The sequence below is a fragment of the Perna viridis genome, chromosome 2 (assembly GCF_037379345.1).
Source record: "Perna viridis isolate PV_CMFRI_1.1 ecotype Kerala chromosome 2, ASM3737934v1, whole genome shotgun sequence".
Taxonomy (NCBI): domain Eukaryota; kingdom Metazoa; phylum Mollusca; class Bivalvia; order Mytilida; family Mytilidae; genus Perna; species Perna viridis.
Window position 1 is genome coordinate 2,184,293 of NC_142446.1, and position 27,758 is coordinate 2,212,050.

A 27,758-nucleotide genomic window follows, 5' to 3' on the forward strand; every position below is an offset into this window, starting at 1 on the left:
TGACAAGGTAGGATTTGTTTTTCATCACTCAAAATGTAAATTTAAATCATGTTATTTCTACTGATAAGACACAATCAATAACTGACAATTATAGTACTAGTATTCTTTTGTAATAAAAGAATCGATGGCAACACATGTTATTACGCGTGACCAAGTTTACGACAGCTTCTTCGTGTCAAAATAAGCGCAGTAATGCATCATTTAAACTTGTAGCTGTAGAAAAAACTGACACCCGACCAACGAGATGTATACCAACACCATAAATATACTTTTAAAAGGTTGAATTGTCAAGATGGTCACGCTGACAAATTCTTTGAAAGCTGAAAGGGTTTATTAGTTTTTTGGCATAATTAATACCTTTAAGTAGGGCGACAATGAAATAAAAATTTCACTGATCTTATATTTGCTGTTACCTACAATATACTGAGCATCACAAGGGTCAAGCGCATATTTATTGTGCATTTCCTGACATTGCCCCTCCGCGCAAATTTAAGTTGATCAGAAGTGGGCGTGTCGGATTCGTGATGTTTTATGGTCTTTGTTAATTACACACAAAAAATGGAACATTATCCACACGGTTAAAGCTAAATGTTCTCTAGAATGTCTTCCAGTTAAAAATCAAAATTGATATATACAAACTATATACCGAAAATTTGCTTGCAATCTGACATTTCTAATATCGTAAGGAAGTTTTCCCTTCTATACTTATACTGTCTTCACTACATTAAATTCAATCCGATGTAGCAGCGTCCGAATGGGGTGGTTCACATTATGATACAGCCCAATACGTAACTGTGTCAATTAGCATAACAGGTAATGTGAACACTTCAAATTTTTATTGATGCTTATTACGTGTTCATATTTGTCAACTTGAATGGATTGGATCACGCCATTTTGTGCTCTCGATTAAATTACATACTTAAGGTATGTAGCTATACTTTTGAGCAGTATCTAGAAACAAAATATTGTTTACACGAATAGGTGATCATATACGTGTGGTAGTGACCGGTAGTGATTGTCATGCAAACAACTGTAAAGGATACGTTATCTGATAGAACTAAGATAGACCAACAAGACAGTCGCGCATGGGTCAGAATTATAGACCAACAAGACAGTCGTGCATGGGTCAGGATTTTTGTAGTGTTGTTGTATTTATTTTCTGTCACACTTACAGCCCTTTTATTAGCTGTTTATTACTCCTTGTTGTGGAATCCAATACCGCAAGTTTTCAATATCAATGAAAATAACAGTGATTCTACTGGTGTCCTGTCGAATGGAGGACGCCTTACAGTAAACAGAAAAGGCTAAAAAACGGTAAGAGGCTTCTGGAAGGCGTTCATATAACCCCTCGTGTTTTGTAAGTCGATGGCGCCGCGTGGCATATACTGACGCAGGGGCGGATCCAGGATTTGAGTTTAGGTGGGTGGGAGGGGGGAGGGCGGGGCGTTAATTAAATTAAATGCCATGCAAAGCAAGGCAAAAAAAATTTATGGGGTGAAACTTGTGGTAAAAAAAAATTTTCTTACCGATTTAGAGGGGGCGTACGCCAGTCCTTGGATCCGCGCCTGGCTTGGGTAGAATAGAACATAGATGATAGAACATATTTTACTTTATAAATTAAACTAAAAGGGCCCACATGGGGGCTACATGAGTGTACATTTATAAAGGAAAAGAAACATTGATTAGATAGTAATAATACATGATAATAATAACAAATTATTTGATTAAAGTGTCTCGCATTGACCTTACATAACAGTCGTATACATAAAAGATCAACACTCAGCCTATATAGACTTATCAGACACTATTACATACATTTAAAAACAAATTCATCCTTACTAACAATATAAAAGTATATTAAGCGTTAAAGACGATCGATCCTGTTTTGTATAATGTGTGCTTTCAATAAAACAGATAGTAAATAATACAAATCTAGTATCAAAGATAAATAAACTTGTATCAAAGAAAACTACATGTTCATTAAAAAAAAATCATAAATTTGCCAACTGCATTTAGAATCTTTAGGTTTTCAGATAAATTTCTGTTCGCCATCAAGGTTATTGAAGTTTTTATCTTCATTTTCCTTGAAAGGTGGAATTTCTTGCAGATTATTAAAAAGAATGGACTTCATCTTCTACTTCTCCAGAGTTACATTTAATACAAAAACGCTGATTTCCCTCAATTTTTGAATACAGGCCTTTAATTTGTGTGATGAAATCCGTAACTTACAAATAGATCTTTTGAAGTAAAAAATTTCCGATAGATAATTTTCAAATTCAAGATGCTGTTATGGAGTCCTTGGATAGAGAGGACAATAGATATCTCAGCCAACCAAATGCCGAGAAGTCCTTGGGTAGAGCATCCAGAACAATCGATATCTAAGCCAACCAAATGCCGTGAACAGAAAACGTGTGGAAATTAGCTAAAATAAGGAGAAAATATAAGATAAACTTGTCTTCATTTATTCAAATTTGGGAATTTTGGAAATAATATCTAGAATTACTTCACACGGTTTTGATCTTATCTAATTTAGGACAAAAATGATTGTGAAGTGGAACTCATCTCATTTATATCTACACCATGAGTTTTGGGATTCTAACTACACTTATGCAACCTCTGAAAAAAGTACATGTAGTATAAAAACTGAATACAGAATGATTCGTGCCATCACTTCTATTGCAACCATGGACACACACGACCAGGCAGTCACATGTTAATTATTAGCATTTGAAAGGTCTAAGAGAGCGTTGAGTGCTTGGTTTGCTGTTGAATGAAAGATTACTTTGTTAATACTGTATAGATTATTTTCAATATGGCGCATATGTTGTGATCTTACTATGATCGTTGCAGGATAACCAGGAAACGAAAACCGTGACCTACCTTTTATTTCACACCGATAATGCGCAAATTACATAAGGAATATTGTGTTAGTTTTTAGTCAGGATGGCAATATTCAGACAAAACTTCGAAAATTTTCGTATGAAATACTGTGTTTTCTCTGTATTTCCCGCCAAAAAAGTGTTGAAAAAGTTGCGGACCGTGACCCCTATTTTTTATTTCATATTTCAGTGGACCTTGGCTCATTCTAGCCATATGCATAGAGTTAGACAAATCTGGGTGTAGTTAAAATTGGTATCTTCCTACCTTAAGCGTATTCAGAATGTAGTAAGAGCAAATAGTAGTAATAAGAATGTAACTTATAAAGAAATCGCGCTGTGTTACCTTTTGGTGCTGACTGAACTAAAATGTGTGGTTGTTACAGGCAATATTAATATCAAAATGTAAGAATATAAGAATAGATAGCTATCATAAATGTTTCCTAGATACTTAATGCTGAATTTGTAAACTAAACATTATTTAATTATAAAAATGACTATTTTTATAAATGGACGGGTAACAGTATGAAACGATCGCCAATATTAGTTGTTACTTGGTGCTTTTTTAATTCAATTTTTTTCTAGTCCGCACATGCCATCATATTTTGCATGAGGACATAACAAGATCAAAGCGTACTACAAGACCACAAAATTTGTTAGTTCTATATTTGAAGAAAAAAGGTTAGAATTGTGTTTCATGAAATAATGCCAACAGCTTTTTTTTAAATGAGAAACTATATCAACTATATATATTGACAATTTATTGCCTATCCAAAACTTGGTATTGGTAATGTACTAAAGATTGGAAACATGATATTAGGAACAATATTTAGGAACCCCCAAATATCATCTTACTGGTATATAAATACCACAAACACATCTGGTATCTAAACAATCCCATGTGCCTTAGGCATCTCTGACAAACACACCTGGTATCTAAACAGTCCCATTTGTCTAAGCTCTGAACACGGACGATTGGATTTCTTATGTTTTATAATTTGGTCAATGCTCCAACCTACGGAGGTAGAATTATTATAACATCAAGCTGCCCACGAAGTGGCACACGTTTGAGAGACGCATCCAAGGTCATGAAAATCACAGTGTGAGAAATCATTTCTTGAGAACAGGCTTCAACCATACGTCTTAAAAAATGAAAGACCAAAGAATTAATATCTAGAATTAAAGCTGTATAATCACAACTGTCACACAGTCATACACTACTGTAATAACGAGACTTCACGATTTGATATTTAAAATGTTATATTTAACTGATTTAACAAGTTGAATACGCCACTAGACGAAATGCTTTACGTCGGTCATTCGGATGCTCGAGTTCTACTTTCTGATAGTACCGTACGAGAACACAATTAATTTTCACACAGAGTTTATTATAGCCTTTTTCCAATTTAAAAACACCGCTTCAAATCAAATGAAATTATGGGAGCTGAATAAAGAATCTTACCTCAAACTTCCATACAAAAAAAAAAAAAAAAAAAAAAAAAAAATAGAAACTTTCACCATCACTTTTCAAATTTAGCTACTTAAACACAGAGACCCCCCAAATTTGACCTAAAATGGCTTCCAAAAGTAAAAAGTTGACCTTTTTTGACATCAGCAAATCACAACCTATATTTATTTTTTTAATTCAACCCACCTATTCAATTATTTCCCTTATTCTTCTTTCATTTGAACCAAAAAAAGAAGAATAAGAAATTGTAAAGGTAAGGTTGTCTAAATAATTTTTGAAAAATATCCTATTAAAATAGGAACTATAAGCTAAGGGCAGATGATTGTGATCTCATACTACCTGATGGTGAGAACAACCACATTTGAACCAGATGATTGTGATCTCGTACTTGATGGTGAGAACAACCACATTTGAACCAGATGATTGTGATCTCGTACTTGATGGTGAGAACAACCAAATTTGAACCAGATGATTGTGATCTCGTACTTGATGGTGAGAACAACCAAATTTGAACCAAACTTGGTGAAAGTGAGAACAATTGCGTGACAAAAACTATAAGTAAAGGTAGCGAAGCAATGAAAATTGATACATTTTTCCTAAAGAAAATGCAGATAAGCCATACCGGACTCTGCAATATTACAATAATGCGAATTGGATGCCCCAAGTAGTACTGAGGATGTACTCGGCTGTCTATATAGAGAAATTAACAAGTTCTCGTAACGTCAACCGAAAAGGATCGTCTTGTCCGGTATGATATATTATATGGAGACGGATACATCATTTCTTTTCGAACTTTTTTCCAATATAAGGAAACTCGTTTTTAATATAGTTTGTTACTTATTACAAGTATTATGCTCATATCGAGCATAAATCTGATACCTATATATTGTTGCTTTAGTACTTATTTATTAATAGAACATTTTTCGAAATACTTTTAAAAAATGAAACCAAAGAAATGAAGAGCTCAAGTACCTAATTTAAGTGTATTGGATTTAGACGCTTCTGTGGTGTCTCATTTTTCATGTCTTTGTAAATCCCATTACATAAAACGTAAAATTGAGGAGTTTCACCGACGATTACATTTCATATCAGTTGCTTATACGAAATAACAATTAATCGTAGCCATTGCAATAATTGAAACAATGAATTGATATCTCAATAATTACATTAACCATACGATGTCTGTGTTTTGTCTGTGATCCTCAATGCAATAGTTCTGGCATGTCATTCCTCAACCTTAAATCGATAGTACAATGATCAAAATCATACCAGAACAATTATCTTTTGTGTAACAAATCCTTACCCAACTTCATTACTTTTTGACGTTCACTTTACAGTATGTTTAGATAGAGAATGGAAAGTGATAAATTTCCGAACGGGCAGCATCGCAGCATTAAGAGTTTGACTGCTCACTACCATAATAATAGAACGGAATGGACATTTAGAACTCCGTGGGTTAGAACTATAACTGTATTTATATATCTTATTTGTGTGTCTCTCTCTGCTATAATTCTTGGAGTTTATTATTTATTTTTCTGGGATCCATGTAATGAAAGCTGCAAATATTTCGGAAACAAAAGGTACGAAGACTAAGTTATATGGTTAAAATATTAACAATTATATTTTTTGTCTAGATTTAATTACTAGTATATCCTAAGTATATATATTTATTCTAGTATTTACTATTGAATAAATTTTACATTATACCAAAGAGCGATGAACTGCAATATTATAGAGGTAACTCAATTCCAATAAGTAATTCCGATGATGTTTACATCTGTCTATACCTTACTAGGTGATTTTCCGCTGGGGTTTGTCACCAACCATGTTGTACACCACCATTAATTAAAAATGAAAATACCTGTTCGACTAAAAATCAAAACTCAAATAATAACATCAACCAAACCGGAGGTCTCTTCGTCGCCGGCCGACTTGGACTGGAGCAGATCTTCAACCAGGCCCTAACTGGGCCGTGAATGCCATTGAGGCGGAAGATGATCTGACCCCCCACGCCCCCCGAAATTCTTGGCTTTCTTTTTGGTAAACGAAATGAAAGAGAAAACCAAAACAATAACAACTAGTATTTGATGAATGAAATGACGAAAACCACTTTATTTTTTAATATGTGAAAAGATATCCGACAAAACTGATACATTTTTAAAAACTGGTTCTTCGTTTATGAATATACATGCGGTCATATACACACGGACGAAAATGTCGAGGACCTTAGTCGTCCTCAAATGATAACTATGGTTATCGCAACATTGAATTAACAGTTTTCACTTCTATGTCCTACTACACGACGTGGTGAGGTATTATGTGAATACCTCCAAAAAATTGCACGTTCGTCCATCTGTCTGTTCGCCCCCGCCACGCCACCCAAAGAACTTTTAAAATTATGTTTGGTCCATTTTTTAAATTTTTTTTATTAAAATCCTCGTCAAGATCCCTGCCTGCGTTTTCAATCAGATTTCAGATATCTCTCACGGTTTTCGAGTTGTATGGACCATGCCCCCTAAAAATAAGATTTTTGGTCCGTTTTAAAATTCATTTTAATTAGATTCGCCGTGAAAATGCATGCCTGCAGTTTTCTACAATTTCTAATTCTCTTACGGTGTTCGAATTGTAATGGGCCAAAGGTGGCTTCCCGATTTGGGATCCGATTTTAAATCTTTTTCCAAAAAATATATTCCTTATGACAATACCTGCCAGCCTTCTCTTTCAGATTTCAGACATCTTTTACGTTGTTTGTATTACTTTTGCGCCAATTTTGAGAAATAGCAACCTTATATTTGCGCCACAAGTACATATTACATTTGCACCGTTTTACAAGTAAAAATGTAATCCAGGTAATTTATAATTGTAAAGACTTAATATCTGTTGGACTATAGCTAATACTTTAATATAACATGAAGGCCTCGTATTAGATATCTTAAGTATTCCCTTAAGGTTACAGACCACCAATTCAACCAATGAGCATTTGGAACGTAGGCAAAAATAGTCCTACGCAGAAATTACCCCTGTTCCTCATAGTGCTGTGAAAAAAATTCTCATCTTATTTTAAAAATTTAAACAGTTTCTGAAAGGAAAAACATTTCTGTACATTTTATAGGTGCATTTTGCTTCTTGTGATATGAAGCCTAATCTCCATAATGATTTTTAAATATACCCCTATCTTGTGAAAACACTGGGATTTCCCATGCTATTTATAGACCCTTCACTTCCGGTGACCAGTACTGCACTGCAAGTCTGCTAACCCCACATGCCATTCTGAGGATTGTGAGCTGACATATGTAGAATCATGCTGATATATAGTCATCTGCAGGTTAAAGGTAAGGTAAAATCCAGAGAAGCCATTGAATATTGTGAAATTAGCATAGAAGCCTATGGGAAGTGGAATTAGTGGTTTTTAGCCTTAAGATGAAGCCATGGCAAAATGAAAAGTTTCTTCAAATAGCTTTAAACTACTTGAAGATCTTGTTAACTTTGCCATGAGAGGAATACACTACAAAAATCCTTCAAAATATGCATTTTTTTAAGTTATAGGTCCAAATTATGGAAAATTGGTCTTTTTGGCTGATTTTTATGTCCTATCTTGTAAAAAGTGTAGAAAATTTAGTAAAAATATCAAATATTAAACTTTGAGGGCTATGTTTACCTAAATATGGTAGTAATAAGCACTTGAAATCAAGTTTTGTGTAGATTTGAGCAAAAATTAGGTTAGAAATGAGGAAAAACTCACTTTCATTACTGCGGTTAAGGCCATATAAGCATTCCCCTATGGCAACATGGAAAATCCATTATTGAGCACTTTTTTTGCTTTAGGTGCCCTTTACTGGTCATGTTTTAATGTGAAAACACTGTATTTACAAATTTAAAGCCAAATATATCACGTTTTGTGAAAATTTAAAGATTTAGGATTTTTGACATGTGATCAAGAAAAAAGGGGAGGCATGTCAGAAATAAATTTTTAAAAATAGACCAATTTCTCAGAAAATGATTACTTTTAAAACTATTTCTTCATTAATATTGTTAAAAAACAAGTTGTGATTGATATTTTTTATTTGAAAAGTCAGAAAAAGTTCTTTGCAAATATTTAATGCATTTCAGTATGGTAGAATATTTTCACTTTTTTGCTCGCACAACTTGGTTACCCTATATTTAAAAATCAAATATTTAAAAAAGTGCTTGTCACATTTCACTGAAACTTTGCAAATGCATTCAGTATGTGTGTAGGAAGATACCTGTATAGTTATTTATTTTTTCTAAGACAAAAAGTGACTCTTTAGGTTACAGACCACCAATTCAACCAATGAGCATTTGGAACGTACGCAAAAATAGTCCTACGCAGAAATTACCCCTGTTCCTCATAGTGCTGTGAAAAAAATTCTCATCTTATTTTAAAAATTTAAACAGTTTCTGAAAGGAAAAACATTTCTGTACATTTTATAGGTGCATTTTGCTTCTTGTGATATGAAGCCTAATCTCCATAATGATTTTTAAATATACCCCTATCTTGTGAAAACACTGGGATTTCCCATGCTATTTATAGACCCTTCACTTCCGGTGACCAGTACTGCACTGCAAGTCTGCTAACCCCACATGCCATTCTGAGGATTGTGAGCTGACATATGTAGAATCATGCTGATATATAGTCATCTGCAGGTTAAAGGTAAGGTAAAGTCCAGAGAAGCCATTGAATATTGTGAAATTAGCATAGAAGCCTATGGGAAGTGGAATTAGTGGTTTTTAGCCTTAAGGTAGTTAAGTGAGTTTGCCATACTTACCTCAAAATCAGATCGAAGATTGTTTCGCGGAAGATATTATGGATGAAGCTCCACCAGATGAAAGATGCATAAAATTTATGGATTATGTCTTTGAAACATACATTATCCCTGATTCAAGATATCCACCGTCATTATAGGCATCAGCTCCAACCGCAGACTTAAAAAGGACAAACAATGGACCTGAATCCACGACCATTTTAATTAGTAGCTTTATTTGAAACATCTAAACACGTTCACTTACGTAGATGTTATCCAGAAAATTGGCTGTTGTTAGGCTTTGGGAAAAGGAAAAAACGAATATCTTGTCGAAAAAAAACTTGTTCTCCAGGGGAGAAATCACAAGAAAGGAATATGTTCGCACTTTGGCCTGCACGTGTGGTGCAAGAACAGATTTATAGTGCTTCCTTTCCTTGATTAGAGATTTTTAAATTGTTTAGCAATTTTATTCCTGAATGGTTCTAGTTTTAGACGATTTTCAAGGTCATAATTTATGATGGCTAGTGCTCTTACATTTTTATTCCTAAATATTCTGGTTTTAGAAAGGTATCCATGATTTTTAGATAAGTTGTAATAAATTAATTTGAGATAAATACTGTAATCTGATTGGTTAAAATAATTTTGTTATATCTCAATGGATAAAAAAATATTGACATACCCCTATTCAGTTAAATTCAGAGCTTCTTTTTCATGTTTAAAGATAAAAATATGTTTTAAAATTAATTTATAGGAATTGGCTATGATAAAAATTTTATCTATTGAAATATAACATAAATTTTCCATGTGCGAATTTTGTTTATTGCACTTCGCAATTTTTATCATAGCCAATTCTTAAATAAAGAATTCAAATGTATTTTACATGCTATATGTCTATTTTACCCTATATTCGTTAAAAATAGCACAAATGAAGGATTTATTTTTGGCGCAATAGTAAAGAACCGCTTACCTTTTTCAGTTATATGAATCGAAGGCACAAAACATAAACACCCTTAAAGAAGAACTCCTTTTACCTTATAATTGAATTTCAATGTGTATATTTTAGTCTCACTACGTTTAAGTTTGTCAAACTGATTTTTTGTCCACATGAGAGTTCTACATGCTGCGCTCCGAGAAGCTTAATTTTCTACATCAAATCTTACCTATTAGTATTTTGTACTTGACGTTAATACTTGTGATCGATGTTTTGATTGTCATTCTTTAATACGTTTTTAGCAAGCTGTCAGTAACTGTGAACTTTAAATGGACATCCCATTTTGTCTATACGAGATGTTGGTCATTAATGTGTCTTTGTGTCGTTGAGTTTGGTTTCGAAGAGTTCTTTTACCGTTGATTGTATCACTATTTTTGTTCGGGCCTTTCAGAATTTATACACTTGTTGAAGACCTTTTTAGTGATCCCCGGAAGTATTTACTACTTTGGATTTAGGTTATTGGCAGGTGCATTTGTTGTGTTCTTTTTTACCATTTTTATAAATAAACATGTAGACAATGTAGTATATACACGGGAATCTCGTCAAGTGCGCGTTAAAATTCCAGTGAGGCGGAGGAGGCAGATGCCTCTTTAATTTAGGCTTTTATTTTTACAAAACAAATAAATTAAAACTTACTATGTGATAAACGATTGATCGAACCCTCGTTATCTTCACTTATTCGAAGTGATACGACGAAAATGATCCACTGTCTAAAACTGGTTTGACATTTACATACATTAAGCAGGGAGGGAAAACGGACCTATTGAGCGTGTCTGCGGCATTTACAAATTGTTTAAATAGATGTGTGTACATGTATTTTTCTCAACAACGTTCTATAGCAAGAACATGGATATTATAAATGACAAAAAAATAGGATAAAACCTAACTGACTATGTTTATATTTTACAGGAATGGTAGTATCACGCTTTGAAAGGAACTGAAGAGAACGAGCAGTTACCAGTTGTATTTTATTACAAATGATAAAATATATCCAAAGATATGAAATGACCCAATGATTGGGAATGCAATACACCTAATAATACAGGATGCAATTACAATATGTTTGTTCTTTTTTATCTTTCCAATTATTTTTTCTTTATTTTAAGGTATAAAATGAGAAATGCATTGGTTGTACACAACAATCCCAATGAGACAGTTGACACTGAACAATGGTTCATAGTCTATAACTGGGGAACGCCTTCCATGAACAATGGTCCATAGCCTATAACTGGAGAACGCCTTACATGAACAATGGCCGTAACTACATGTATGTTCAAACTGGGGAGAGGTTTATGATTAGAATGGCTAATTGTTTAGACTGATCAAGTCAAGATATGCAGTCTTCTATAAAACGTACAAAATGACATTTCTCCAATCAACCACCTCTTGCCCGACCCCTCCCCCCACTAATGAAATATAATAATAGTTATAACATCTTTAGCATCATAATATGTCACCAATATACAAAAACGAAAATCAATGGACTCACTTTCAATCTCTTGCCATGAAGTATTAGTGAAATATGCAAAAAATCAATGATATCTTTTCCATTTTTTTTGGTTATAATTTCCTGAAATTAGGTAAAATTATCTTTAGACATTGCGTAACTGAATACATAGCAGAACTTAAAATATCTACACTTACATTAAACCGTATAATAATTAGGAATAAAAAGTTGAGGTATCTGAAATCAGAAGGATTTTACACTGTTAAAATACGAAAAAAAATAAACCCATTTTATGGTAAAATCACCACCATAGATTTATTTATAGCGTTACTTGAAGACATCTCTAGAAAACTATTACAATTCATCTTATTACTTGTGCATCATAATCTTAATATCCAATGCTAGAAAACCTGTACATTTTTAATCCTTAAAATTTCAAATAATCTCGTCATCTTTAAAACAAAATAGAAGCAAAAACACCCGCATAAAACATTAAACTACAGAACACAACATAAATAAAAACACATCTGAACACTTTTAGATATTGATTTTGGCAACATTATGACAGCAATACAACATCTAGCAGCACCAGTATCCTCTGTCAGAGGTCAGTGGGGTAAACAGATAATGTCAAGGATAATTTAAATACGACAATTACATGGGTCTATGATTCAGGTGACCTTGACCTTTAACCAAATGACACTTAGAACTATTAAATAGTGTTAGTAGGACAGTTGAAGGTTCCATGTTTTCCATCATTGATACAGTTTTTCCTTGTATAATATAAAAATACAGTAAATTATACACATTTTTTTAAAGATCTAAATGATTTAACTAAGAATAAATTGCCACAACCTTATTACAAGTAGTTTCTTTTGATAAATAGTACCTTAATATCAGGACATAAACAACCCAAAATAAATATCCAAATACTTTTTACAGAGTAATTTCTATATGTACAATTATTTAACATAAAAGAATTAGCTCAACTATCACAGTTTATAAATATATAAAAAGAAATAAAACTTGTCTTTATTATACACACTATAATTCATTATTTGTAAAATACATGACAAGTCTTATGCTAGCAGGTAAAAATGTTTAAAATCTGATGTAATAAAATGTCATGAATTCCAGAAACATCCTACATTAAATTCACGATGCAATGTTTAGATCTTATAACACATCATTGCAGCCATGGTAATGTTAGTTTACGTTATGATATACTATATTTGATATGCTAATTCCATTTGACTCAATAATGACAATTTTATACCAAAACTAAAAGATACAATATAGCTTAAAACTAGACTTATAGATACAAAAAAAATGCTCACATTAAAAAAGGAATACGAAATAAATATAAACAAATAATATAAGACCAAATCTTTGTAAGATCAGTCGTCGAAAGGTTAACTGACAATCCGTCTATCCACTGAAAATATAAAGAAAAGATCAGTTGCCAAAAGTTAACATATATGAGATATCCCAACAGATATCGAATACTCAGGTGTTTGTAGAAGACATTGACCCAATCAGTGCACCTGGTCCATGCTCCCAGTTTTTAGTGGAGTCAGATTTGCTCATTTACTTATGTTACTTTGTACGTATTATTTTGGTTATTTTATGTTCTTTGTTGTGTGTCTATATTTTCCCTGTCTGGTCTTTGTTCCTGTTTTACATTCTTCTGATTTCTGCTAGAATTTTGGTTCCCTTGATTACTCTTTCAATATTCACATATAAAGATATATTCGACTGTAGTGAAATCCTAATTTAAGCATTTACTGCTTTAAAAAATGGCTAAATTAAACAAGCTAAAGATGTAGAAAAAAAAAATCATGACTATTCTTTATATCCGAAGGAACACATCTCCAAATTATATTTAAACTGTACAAGTCATGAATAATACTGATTTCATTTTTTTTTTAAATTAGAGACTAATGAAAGTAAGTAACACATGAGCATGAAGGATGAAGGTTTTGGGTTGCAGGTAAAAATCAAGGATATCTGTCAAAATGATTACCACTTGCAAATGATATGGAGTGTTGCATCCATCTCAGGAGGCATGGAACATTTAATTTTCTGGTCTAGAAAATATATTTAACAATGTTGTTTTCTAAGAGGTAGGATGTGGTAAGAATATTTTGTCACTCCATAAGCTAACATCATTTCCTTAAAAAAAACAAACATGACATTACAAGGCTTCCATTTGTAGTATGGCACCTTGTGGCATAATTTCATAAAGATCTGAATACTAACACTCAAGTTACTGAATGGAATATAAGTGTCTATAGACGACAATAACAGCATGATATTATTACATAATCAAAAGATTTCACGGTCTTGTAAAAAAAACCAAATAACAATAATCAAAATGAAAAAAAAAACCATAAAAATCAAGCACGTACTCTACAGTGATTGTAGTATATTTACTGGGGTGTTAGTACATATGTTACCTTTACATGTGTTACCTTTACTGGGGTGTTAGTACATGTGTTACCTTTACTGAGATGTTAGTACATGTTATCTTTACTGAGGTGTTAGTACATGTTACCTTTACTGCAATGTTAGTACATATGTAACCTTTACTGAGGTGTTAGTACATGTTACCTTTACATGTGTTACCTTTACCAAGGTGTTAGTGCATATATTACATTTACTAAGGTGTTAGAACACTTGTTACCTATAGTGAGGTGTTAGAATGTGTGTTAACTTTACTGAGGTGTTAGAACATGTGTTACCTTTACTGGGGTGTTAGAACATATGTTACCTTTATTGGGGTGTTAGTACATATGTTACCTTTACTGAGGTGTTGGTACATATGTTACCTTTACATGTGTTACCATTACCAAGGTGTTAGTGCATATGTTACCTTTACTGAGGTGTTAGAACATGTGTTACAAAATTTTAGTTAACCATTCTGGAAAGTGCTTCATTGCAATCATAAGTGTCATGGTGCTTTTAGCCACCAGCGGTTAAATAAGACAAATCCTAATAGTTGGAAGTCATCTGAAAGTTACCTGTCCGTTTGATGTAATGGAAGTCATCTGAAAGATACCTGTCAGTTTGATGTAGTTGGAAGTCATCTGAAAGTTACCTGTCAGTTTGATGTAGTTGGAAGTCATCTGAAACTTACCTGTCAGTTTGATTGGAAGTCATCTGAAAGTTACCTGTCAGTTTGATGTAGTTGGAAGTCATCTGAAACTTACCTGTCAGTTTGTCTTATTCTTCTGTTTCTGTTCTAGTTGATTCTACAATGAGAAATACTTTTAGTGACAAAGTTTACTGTATATGATATAACATCATGCAAATATATTTAATGAATTTTAAGCAGAATTCTAGTTCTCTGGACAACCCCATACATAATATAGCAGATACATGTATACACCCTATTACTTGAAAATGATTAAAGACAAGTACATTCTGGAAAAAATCTTAAACAGAAATTCAACAGGAGCACATTGACACACCAATCACCATAATCAGGTTTACAACAAACTATTTCTATCAACACTTGCAAGGTAGGATACAAGTGGGGCATATGGTGATAGGGTGTCCATCTTTCCTTCCACTACACAGGGGACCCAACTCTTATCAGTTGCTCCTCCTATACCACAAGATGGAATTAAATGAAACTTTCACAGAACCTTTATTGCAGGTTACTATTGTTCACCTCCTATTTTAGATTTTGATCAGAATCAAGTTGGGGGTTTCACATAGCAAAACACGGACTTTGTCATATGTGAATATGAAGACATGGGGAACCCATCCCTTATCTATTACTCCTCCAACACAACTGAATGGAATTAAATGAAACTTTTACAGGAACTTCATTACATGTTCCCATTGTGTACCTCCTATTTTAGTCAGAATCAATTTGGGGGTTTCAAATAGCAAAACATGGACTTAGTCATTTGTGAACATGGTGACCCGTCTCTAGTCTGTTCTTCCTTCAGTACCATAGAATGGAACTGAATGAAACTTTCATAGGATACTTATTGCATATTCCCATTGTGCACCTCCTATTTTAGATTTTGATCCAAATCAATATGGATCAGCAGTTAGTAATAATTCAATATCTGATGGTTAACTGGATGTCAGAAGAAGACGCCAAAAGGTGCATGTAATCAAATGGGGGAGTGGGGGTATTCTAATTTTCACAGGGGGTTGAACCAAATTCTTCAGAACTATGGGTCTTTAACCAATTCCCTTGAAAATAAGTGAAAATTTCAAAAAAGATTCGTAAGTTTTTCCCCAGTTATTGTTAATAAACAAAAGTTAACAGATATCAATGATGACAACCACAAAGATAGTATGATACCATTAAACATTATCATAATTTTAAAATAAAATATTAGACATATAAAAACTACCAGATACAGGCACTGTGTCATTGGGAAATTTACCAACAAACAAGAGTCTCCAAGGAACCTGAATCACTCACCTGGATAAATTTTTGCCTATCAAGGACAAAAACACGGTGGCCATGTTTTTTGAAAGATCATTAACCACACATCAATTCTATGCATAATACCCAATGGAACATTCAGACCAAGTTTGGTTCTTATTGGTCAAGTAGTTTCAGAGGAGAAGAGTTTTTAAAAATTGTTAAAGACGACTGACGCCAAGTGAAGGCAATAGCTCTGTATCATTGTGAAAACCACCAACAACAAATCCTGAATCACTGTAAAATTGATTGATTGATTAATTGTTGGGGTTTAACGCCCGAGCAGCAATATTTCAGCTATATTCGGGAAATGAACATGAAATGGAAAATAGGATGGAACACAAGGATAATGGGGTCGATAAATTTTGATTGCCACTAGAAATAGGGAGAGGTGGGAAGGGTCAGGCAATTTAGCCTCCTGTGGCGAAGCCCTATGGGTCCTACTCCGGGAGAATACCACAGAAGGGTTCTTTAAGGTGCGAGGAACATGGGATCTTTCCCAACACGGTGCACCACTATGGTTTGCAGTCAGGTTTTCTGTATTATGGCCTGATGACCCCAGCATGGAACATTACCCCATTCAAAAACCTGGGGCAAACAACCCAGTTGCCCTGTGGGCAGAGTGCCCTAGCCCCCAGCCAGGGTTCTGAGCACTATTTAGTCGCCTCATACAACAAGCTTAGTGCTGCTGCAGGCTTATTCTATCAACACCTGGACCCGCATGGGAGGAATCATTGTAAAAACTAAAAACAACAAATTCTGTATCATTGCGAAAAACAACCAACAACAAATTTTGTATCATGGTGAAAAACTACTGACAACAAATTCTGTATCATGGTGAAGAAGACATCAGGTAAGTGAACATTTTGCTGCTCATATTTCTTAAGTTTGTACATGTACCTTACAACTATGCATTTATCATTTTCTATCAACCCCAGTATTACCTTATTGGTATAGAATATCTTTGGACAATATCATAGATATCCATATGGTTTTACTTTAGTTATATTCTATGACTTTTCTACACTATGAATCATCTCTACCATAGGTAGTGTTTTGTATGATTAGTACTTAAATATCAACTCAACATTAATTATTACCCTAACAGCCTGTTGTCCCTCTTCCCTGAATATTACAAGCACACTTGCCTACATTTTCTGTCTGACATGTTTGTAGTTATTTGTTTTTAACCTACCCTCCTGTCTTAATTGATCAGTTGTCTCTGTTTTGGCCACCTGCTCAGTGCCCTCAGCACCAACTATGTTTGAGCTGTCTACTGTTTCGTCAGTATCTGTGGCAGTTTCCACAATACTTTCATCTACACCACTGTCATGTATGGTGTCTATATCACCATTTAGTGTGGTGTCAACTTCCTTACTCTCATTTTGTAATCTACCATCACAATCACTGCCACCTGCAGTGCCATCTACACTACAAATATGCTCTTTGGTACACTCTGCACCAGGTCTTTTTTCAACAATTTTCACCTCATTGTTATTCTGAGTAACTTCCTCAGTTTGATCTCCACTCTCAGGATTAGCTGAATCCCCTCCTGTCACAAGACTGTCAGTATTGTCTACAGAAGTATCAGCAGAATGGGCATTATCATTTTCAGACCTTGATGAATCCCCTCCTGTCATAAGACTGTCAGTATTGTCTACAGGAGTATTAGGAGAATTGGCTTTATCATCAGACCTTGTTGAGTCCTCTTCTGTCACAAGACTATCAATATTATCTACAGAATTATCAGCAGAATGTACTTTTATGTCATCAGTCTTTGATGAGCCTTCAGCTCTTTGACTGTCTTTAGAATTATCTTTTTGTTTTTCAGACACATTAGTGCCATCACTGCCTTCTTTGCCTGTTTCATCATGGTTATTTTTGGCAGTGATATTTGTGATTTTAGAACCACTACTGTCATTTGCTGTTCCCCTTTGTGTAGGTTTAGTACAAGGTTGTGTACCTTGTGTTTTATCTGCACCTTTTTTCTGGACCCTTGCCTCTGATTTTTTTCCAGGACTTTTTTCACCATGCTTTATTTTTTGACGTTTTTCTCTTGGTGACCTTGGTGAGGGTGGTGACAATGGAGATGTTGGAGTGAATTCTGGTGCATCAGGATTCAGTTGAGTATTGACTTTCAACTGACCAAAGCCTTCTCTGGAATCAGTTGAAGTCTGACTCTTGGAGTAGAATGAATCATCATCACAATCTTCCCATTCATCTTCATCTTCATCTACCACAATTTCCTGGTTGCTATGGGCACCTTGATCTGCATCCTCGAACAGTTGCCTATGTTCTAGGACATCATCCTCTTCTAAACCATCCTGAACTAAGCTCATGGTAAGATCATCATCCTCATCCCACCATAACTCTTCTGTTTGAGCTCCATGAGTAGCTGTTCCCCCTCCTGGTGCCCCTGGTTTACCTCTAGGTGATTTACCAACAGGTACCTCTCCATCAGAGTATTCCACTTCTACACTATTATCACCAGGAGTATTTTCCAGTTTTATAACCAGTAAATCTGAGTGACAGTTAACAACCCTCTCGTCGCCTGATGATGTTGTTCTCATCCTCTGCGGCTTGGCTTCATTGGCAGATTTAGCTTTCCCTCTGCCTCTGCCTCGCCCAGCCATTCTAGGAGGAGTCTCAGGATGCCTGTTTACACCTCTTCCTTTTGGTTGTATATCACCTCTCTGTTTTGTTGGTGATTTGTCAGGATTTCCCCTCGTATGTTCATCTAGTTGACCTGTAAGTATCATATAAATATATAAGTATATGGTATAATTTTTTTCTTAAGCTATAATTGCCTCATTGTTATGATACTATATTTAAAGAAGTACGGCTGAACTTAAGTGGAGCCTGTATCTTTAAACAGGTCAAACAAATCAGCTTACAGAAAAAAAAAACTGTTCTTATAACAGTGTGGCACATATCATTTATAATAAAAACATTCAGACCATTTTCTACAGCATTTGTTCTAAATTTTACTTTATAGTCACTAAATACTAGTATTGCATGAACTAAAAATAAGGTTCACCTTGATTGTACAACTACTAGGACCTAGCCAAAATGGAATACTTCTTCTATATATACACAATAATACTGTGACTGTTAGAAACCCACACCTTTCATAGCTAGTACAGCATGATATAATACATTATTACTTCAATAAGACAAACCCATCCTTGAAATGCCATAAGGTTTTTTCTCAACAAAATTAAAAAAATGCTAACTTGTGTCAAATAGGATTATTGGAATTTATTTTCACTGTTTTATCAATGAACAATTTAAAAAAATGAAAACCATTTTTTTGAACAAAGATACAATGTACATTAATTTATTTCTAAAAACATATTATTACAAATCCTAAAATAAACACATTTGAATGTTGCATAATTCAAATACTTATTTTGCTTATTATTAAAAGACAAAAGATGTGTAAAGTTATTTCTAAACTAAGAAAAAAAAATAGTGGCAATAGGTAATTACTGACAAATTTTAAAACTCTGTAAACTACAATTGGAAAATCATTAACAGAGAAATGTCAAATACTGTTAACATACTACGGGGCTGACAGAAAACCAAGAAAAACAGTCCCTGTTTAACGCTATATGCTTTTCATTTTTTGAAATCCTGAAACAGCACAAAAATTTTTTCTCAGTACCCTGATATATGTAGTGTGGCATATTTCTATGTTTTTAATATTTTAGTAATGCCACACATTCCATATTTCAATACAGTTGACTGTTTCATAGTAAAGAACTCTTAATTATGGTCATCATACAACAACGAAAAGGACTAGATCCGAACTAGGAGCACTTTATTATAGTAAAAATCTTGCTGTTTATCTATGAATTAGTTGTTGTAGTTTAAGGACTACTAGGACCTTGATTATTTTTCTATTCATTTAGAAAATTATTTTTTGTTTTCATTAACAATTGAGATTTTATTCAGCATTATCCAGAGATTAAATTTATATACAAAACATTTTCTTGTTAACATATATAACAAGCTTTGCTGAGCACAACATGATACAAAGGCAGCCAGTTGAACTCTGTATGGAGACAATACCTAGTATAAGTTTTTGACACACTAAACATAAGACATTATGGACACAACAACTTGTTTGGATACATAATTGCACAATATTTTGAAACAAGAAATACTGTGAGCAAGCTTACAAAGGGAATACCTTCTAGCTCCAAATGGACTTCAATGTTAAACACTTGTTAAAGTATCTCCCTTCAGAGTCATCAAACAGTAATTATATTCCTTCATATACATCTACATATTATGTCCATCCTTCCTATAAAAGTTTATCCGAATCCCTTGTGCAGTCTTAGAGGAGTCAGGGTTACAAGGTTTTAACATGTAAAACCTTTAATTTGGATTATCTCCCTTTGGAATCCTCCAACAGTAATTATATTCCTTCATGCACATCTACATACGATAACAAACGTGCCTATACAATTTCAGCAACATCTTTAGAGTCATTTAGGAGAAGTTGTGCTTACAAGAAATGTGGAGAGGCAGACAGGGTGATTGTTATACATCCCAAACAAGAGACTCCCAGGAGCCTGAACGCTATTTCAAGGGCAATAAATTAAACAAGAATGTTGTCCAACAATTTTGACTCAAGAAAACTTTGATAGGACTTATCATAAGGATCATTTCAGCAAATGAAAGTTTAAATCTATCATAGTTTTCAAGACATTGGCTGAAAACTGTAAAAAAAAACAAAAAAACTGTCATTTTCCCTTGTCAAGGGCAATAACTCTTATAAGGAGGCATCTGACAACTTTTATGCCTGAAGACTTTTGTAGTCCTAAAAATAAGGATCGTTTCAGCTATTGAAAGAATTTGGCTAAACCCAACGGTTTTTGATATATGTGAAAAACTACCGTGTGACCCCTATGATCTATTTTTTGTAACAGCGGCCATGTATTTCGACAGATAAAAAAAACACATCTAATTTGGCTAAACCTAACAGTTTTGAAGATATATGCAAAAAACTATTGTCTGACCCTTTGTTCTATTTTTAGTAACAGTGACCATGCTTTTAACAGATCGAAACAGATCGAAAATCCACACATCATGCATGATACCCCAAGAAACATTCATACAAAGTTTGGTTCCAATTGGTCAAGTAGTGTCAGAGGAGAAGATTTTTGAAAGAAATAACATTAAAAATAGCAACAAAAAAAAACGTCTAAAAGGGCAAACATGGCTTAACTTATTAAAATAAAAATTTGACCACAGATAGATTTCATCATGCTGAACACATTAATCCCAGTCAGAATTTGGCTAAACCTAATGGTTTTAAAAACTACTGTCTGACCCCTACGTTCTATTTTTAGTAATGGCGCCATGTTTTTCGACAGATCAAAAATCCCCACACCAGTTCTATACAAGATACACCAAGGAACATTCATGCCAAGTTTGGTTCCAAATGGTCAAGCAGTTTTAGAGGAGAAGAGTTTTGAAACATTGTTAACGACGATGGACGGCAATGACTGAAACGAAGACGGACGCTAAGTGATGGCAATAGCTCACGTAATATTTCAAACAGTTATAAGTGTTAATTTTCAGCTAAATATTGTCGAACTGGTAAATCGAGACGCCCAAACTATTTTTTTGCTGCTTGGCCCTGAGTAATTTCAAAGAAGATAGTTAAAGATTATTAGAAACAAAAGCTAGGGCGATTCTTCAAGAGTTACCCCATGGAGACAACTACAAAATCACAGGAAACGGTCGTATTCTAAAGAAAAAGGATGACGCACCTCAGATAGCAATTGACAATAATACCAAAATGCAAAATGACTCGATTAGGAAAGAGCCCGGTGCGATTGGACAATTAATATAGCTCAGCTAAATGTATGTGGTTGGACTTTGAATAATTCTCAGTTACGGACAGTGATTGTCGAAAACATTGATACAGACATTTTTAGCATTTGTGAAACGCACTTGAGAAATGACAATAAAATCGAGGTAGATGGTTATCAATGGATTGGTTTAAATAGGAAAGTAATTCATCGAAACACCCCTAAAGGATCGGGAGGGGTAGGACTACTGATAAAAACCGGTATTCTGGTAGACTATAGATTTGAAATTGTGGACGCAGAATATGATGGAATTTTGTGTATAAAATTTATATCTAAAACAACAGACTTTACATTCATCGTCTTTTTGTGTTAACTACCCCAGGAAAATTCTGTATGGGGACGAGACGTGCAGATTTACTTTGCACAAATCTTGACAAATTTGTATATTAATAATGATTGTGATGCATTTATCGTATGTGGACACTTTAATGCACGGATCAGGTCCCTGAAGGATTTCTCTGAATTAGACACTGTACTGAACCGATCTGTTATCGATAAAGCAACAAATCAGCATGGACAAGCGTTTATTGAATTTCTAAACGAATTGAAGATGTGCTTTTTGAATGGCAGATCAGACAACACAAACTCTGACTTTACGTGCGTGTCAGGCAGAGGAAAGTCTGTGGTGGATTATATTTGTGTCCCACATGACGTTTTACAACAAATCTAATCATGACATTTTACAACAAATCTAATCATTCAAAGTTGTCAATATGTGCTATGGTTACATAAGTTCAATCATGTTGGATTACTAAACGAACGCTCTAGAATCCCAGATCACTCAATTCTAATGGCAACGCTAAATATACAATGTACAGAAACGTCTGTTCATACAACCGTGACAGAATATCCTGCGACGCTATAAACTCAAAGAAATTCCAAATGACTTTTTCGCTTCAAATTTATCTAGATTGGCACTCCAAAACTTGATATCAAGGATCGAAAGGACCAGAGAAACACAAAATGACATTGATGTGATCTACACTGATTTATGTGACATTATTATGTATGAAATGAAAGATAAAATTTCATGCTACGAATCTACAAATAAAACTAGAAAACGTTTCAGAGTGCATAAACCGTATTGGAATGATGAACTCTCTGATCTGTGGAACGATATGCGTGAAAAGGAACAAAAATTCCTAAAATCCGAAAAAAGACCAATCACTCGTAGGCGTAAAAGATCAGAATTTTTAGAATCTCAAAAGAAATTTGATCGTAGGCTCAGATTTTATGATCGACAATATTGACAATCATTCTGTGAGGAAATTGAAAGTATGACAACTACTTACCCAAACGAGTTCTGGACAAAAATACGAAAGAGAGGACCATGTAAACTATCAGATATTCCGATGGAGGTATATGGAAACGACGGAAACGTTCTATACGATGAAGAAAGTGTACATACGAAATGGAGGCCTGCTTTTGAAAAGATGTACAATAGTGACAATTCCGAAAGGGATTTCGATAACAAATTTCATAGTTACGCTCTGAACCATAAGACCCTTCTTAAAAGTGATATGATAGATCCCTTATATCAAAATAACGAGGAACTGAATTCTGCGATAACCTTCGACGAAATTAGAAAGGTACTTAATGCATCAAAAAACGGAAAATCCACTGGAATCGATAGAATTCCTTATGATGTTTTACGATCCGATACTGTGATTGCAACAATACAAAGTTTGTTTCAGCTCGTATTTGACACTAGCATTATACCTTCTATTAGGCAATACTGTTCCCAATCTTAAAAGATCAATCTTCAGACAAATGGATTCCGATGAACTATCGTGGAATATGTTTACAGTCATGTATCTCTAAATTGTATAGTGCATTTATGAACAATCGATTGACATCGTATCTAGAGGAAAACCACCTACTTGCTGATGAGCAAAATGGATTCCGCAAGCACCGATCGTGTGAAGATCATGTCTTTACTCTCAACAGCATTATTCAGAACAATGACAACATTACTGCAACATTCATGGACCTTAAAAAGGCCTTTGAAGATCGCGATATGCTACTATACAAATTACTATTAAACAATATCGATGGTAAAATGTACCAATCAGTGAAAAGCATATACTCGTATACCTCAGATAGTATTCGAATTAACCAGATGATGACCGAGTGGTTTTCTTGTCAATCAGGAGTCAAGCAAGGAGATAACTTACCACCCACATTATTTTCAATTTTTTTTTTTGATGTTATACGCTGATAACATTGTGTTGCTTGACAAGCTTCACGAATGGTGCAAGAAGTGGAGAGTGTTGATTAACACTGACAAATCAAAGGTAATGTATTTTCGACCAAACCGAAAACATAGAACAGCCTTTGAATTCAAAATTGGTGATAACATCTTGAACATCACCGAACAATACAAGTATCTTGGTGTAATATTTCACGAAAAAAAGAAATTTGATACAAATGCCGAGAATCTGTCGAAGACTGCGGGGCAGGCCCTTGGAGCTCTAATTACGAAAATTCAGTGTATGAAGGAATGTGGATTCAAAACTTTCCAAAAACTGTTTAACTCTTGCGTCATACCAATATTGGATTACAACTCTTCAGTGTGGGGATTCAAGGACTACCCATATGTTGACAATATGCAAAATAAGGCAAGTAGATACTTTTTAGGTGTTCACAAGTTTGCTCCGAAACTTGCAATTACAGGCGATATGGGTTGGCTTCCATCACGCCAGAGATGACATTACAATATGATTAGATATTGGAACAGACTTATAGACATGCCTGATACACGACTCTGTAAACAAATTTTCAACTGGGACCAGGAGCGATGCTTGAATAATTGGTCGTCGGAAATCAAAGCTATTATGAATAACATTGGACTTGCAGAACATTTTACCAATAAATTGAAATGTAATCTTCGTAGTGTTAATGATAAACTGTTAGAAAACTATACACGAGTGGAAAATCCAGGTTGACAACACTGCTAAATTGAGAACTTATAAAACGTTTAAGTCTTCCCACAAAATAGAAACATATGTTGAAATGAATCTGACAAAGCGTGAACGATCGACGTTGGCACAGTTTTGATGTGGAATACTGCCTCTTCGTGTCGAAACTGGACGTTGTATTGGTAAACCCTTAGATGAAAGACTCTGAATTTTATGTGATGCGGGCACAATTGAAGATGAAACTCATTTTCTGACAGACTATTTTTTTCATAGAATTTAGAAATGAACTTTTCTCAAATATTGAAGGAAAGGAAATATTTACAAATCTACCAAAATGTGAACAATTAATTCAATTGATGAAATACTTTCCGAGACAAACTGCAAGATATATATATAAATCTTATCTAAAGCGTAGACAGTTCATTTATTCCAGATAATCTATGTTTGTTCTTTTTATTTTGCTTAATTACTTCTCGATAATAATTAACTAGTTTTCTAAGTTTGAAGTGACTTATAAATCCAACGGGCCGGGTGAATATTTATTTATTGTAATTACTATTGATGTTTGTAGTCATTCACAGGTCACTATAATATACAATCTATCTGTCTATCTAAAGAGCTATCCTGGTTCCCGGGACTACTGAATATTGTGATTGGGAACCAGTCTAGTTAAAAGCCAATACAATTTAATTAAAGTTATCTCTCTTTGGGTGGTGTTGGATTTTAACTATGCCCAGTGGATGGTATTATAATCAAAATCATTTTATCAAGAAGCGTCATATTCAACATTATCAGCTTCCTTTTTTCAAGTTTAAGGTCTCAAGAACGTAAACAAATGCAATAATCTTATTTTCACGATATTTGTGTACATCTTTGTTTCGTTTTCCTGCAGGTTGCAAGGGAAATATGGGTTCAACACCAAAACATTCTCAAACCTTAGTCCATGTCATGTCCGGCACTCTAGCACATTGCTTAAAAAATAACCATCGGGAACCTATCTTGCAGGTTGCATACCAAACGAGTTCCAAGTTTCAGCACCTTTGGTGCTTTGATTATTTAAGGACTGAAATGGGACTGAATAATAAACAGATGCTTTTTGTCAATTAAAGACCTACAGTTTGTTACCAGTCCAAATTTTTCCTTCATGTTATTTGTGCCAAATTTAATAAGGTCTTTAGGGAGCAATTGCAAGGTCCACTATTTTGGCTGGTAATAAACATGCTTTTAATATTATTTTATTTTCCAATAATAATTTATCAGGCTTCTCTCATCAAGTCTTCTGCTTTGACAAATTCAAACTTAACTACATGCGAAAGAAATATTTGCTAGTTTCATTATTTTTTATTACTTTTTAGGTTTAAATGCATAACATTTGGATTGATGTCAAAAGTTATGGTCATTTCACACTTTAACACGTGTCTGAAGGAATGTGAAAATGTATGATTTGACCTATTCATGAAATGATATGTTATTTGACAAAATAAAACTTACTGACTATTCATTTGACTTTGGAAGTAAAAATCAACAAGAAATCTTCAGATGAAAAATGTCTGCTTTTTATATCCTTAGCAACAGCTTTAGCAACCACATTCCCAAACATGTTTTTGCACTTAATGGAAGACAAGATATCATATCACATTACTTTAATCAGACTTAGATGCCAAACTACTGCATAAGTGGGCAAGAGTGTTACAAAAATAGCAAAAAATAAGTATTTGGCACATGGCTCAGACCCCCTTTTTTAAACCCTAAGATTCACCTATTTACTTTTATTGTATGCTTGATCTAAATCCATGTTTGAAATGCTGTAATTTAATAATAAAAACATATTATGATCAAAATTATTGAACAATTTGAAATTAATAAAGGCTAAAATACCTTAATTTCTAGGTAAAATATTCATCATTTTTGGCGGGAAAAAACTTGTGTGTGTTACCATGGCAACCAACATGTCAAAACATGAAAAGAAAGTTGATTGCTTATATACTCATAGGTCTATACTATTTCTGCAAGTTTGAAAAAAAATCCGAGACCATGTGCCACACTCCCTATTTAAAATGTTAAATGCTTACAGAGAATGGCTGTTAAAAAACAAACCTACGATATATCTGAAATCTGATTGAACTTTTCAAATAAAACAATAAATTTATCTCAAAAGAAGTCAAAAAATTAGAAAAGTGATTTTTAGGTTGTGGCCCCCTTTTGACTCCCTTTGGATTGAAAGTGCTAAATGCTATTCTAAATCTGTTTAATATCTTTATCACAAAATTTGATCACGAGCAAATTAAAACATTTTTCTTCAAAATAGAATAACAAATAAACCTTCTATATAAGTTTTAAATAAACACCTATTTTCCCCCTTTTGGTCCTTTTTGCAGAACAGTAGGGGCCACCGGTGACCTCATTTTACAAAGCAAGCTTGTTCTAGCGGCAAGTAAAAATATATCCAAATGTCATGAAATTTGGTTCACTACAACTTATCCCATGAAAACAAAACTTATTACAAAAACAACAGCACCATAACATAATATGACTGCATAAATGGTGGTTGTACAGCACTGCTGATATTCTGGTTAACAAAATACTAGATTCAAAATATCAATGTACCACTAGAGTTAAAAAATTGTTACAATTAAATAAAGTTGAATATTGGACCCATTGGACCATCAAGACAATCAATATATAAGGTTCAACAAACTTTAAGAATTAAATTTTTGGTTGAAACAAGAAAATGTGTGTAAACTCAATGAATCATAGTCCTTGCTGGCAAAATGTGAAATCTTCTGCAGAATTATCTCCCTTTACAACAATAATTATCTTGCTTCATGATGCCTAAACTTTCAATAAAAAGTCCATTAATATACACCAACAGACAAACAGATGGAATGCCAAGGAAATTCTTTTGTCATCAAATGGAAATAAAAGGTGATTCAATAATGGCAAAATAACAAAAATTGAAATTCATG

General features: G+C 33.9%; 1 protein-coding gene and 1 long non-coding RNA gene across 17 annotated transcripts in view; one reads left to right on the top strand and one right to left on the bottom strand.

The window, feature by feature from the left end:
* The first annotated feature begins 824 nt into the window (after positions 1-824).
* LOC148623283 (uncharacterized) lies at positions 825-11,156 on the top strand. The gene is made up of 2 exons (XR_015919406.1): positions 825-1,314; positions 11,008-11,156. It is a non-coding gene; the product is annotated as an uncharacterized LOC148623283 (long non-coding RNA).
* The window catches only part of LOC148623284 (uncharacterized), a 56,227-nt gene continuing 39,516 nt past the window's right edge, over positions 11,048-27,758 (bottom strand). For 15 of the 16 annotated variants that reach the window (XM_088565033.1, XM_088565032.1, XM_088565026.1 and 12 more), the window contains 3 exons: positions 17,188-18,738; positions 14,755-14,796; positions 11,048-12,980 (listed from right to left, as the gene is read on the bottom strand). In XM_088565033.1, coding sequence (XP_088421159.1) covers positions 14,768-14,796; positions 17,188-18,738 — 1,580 coding nt within the window. In that variant the 3' untranslated portion in view covers positions 11,048-12,980; positions 14,755-14,767. Of the gene's footprint in view, positions 12,981-13,504; positions 13,718-14,754; positions 14,797-17,187; positions 18,739-27,758 lie in introns of those variants that run through there. The other variant, XM_088565017.1, reaches the window with a different exon arrangement.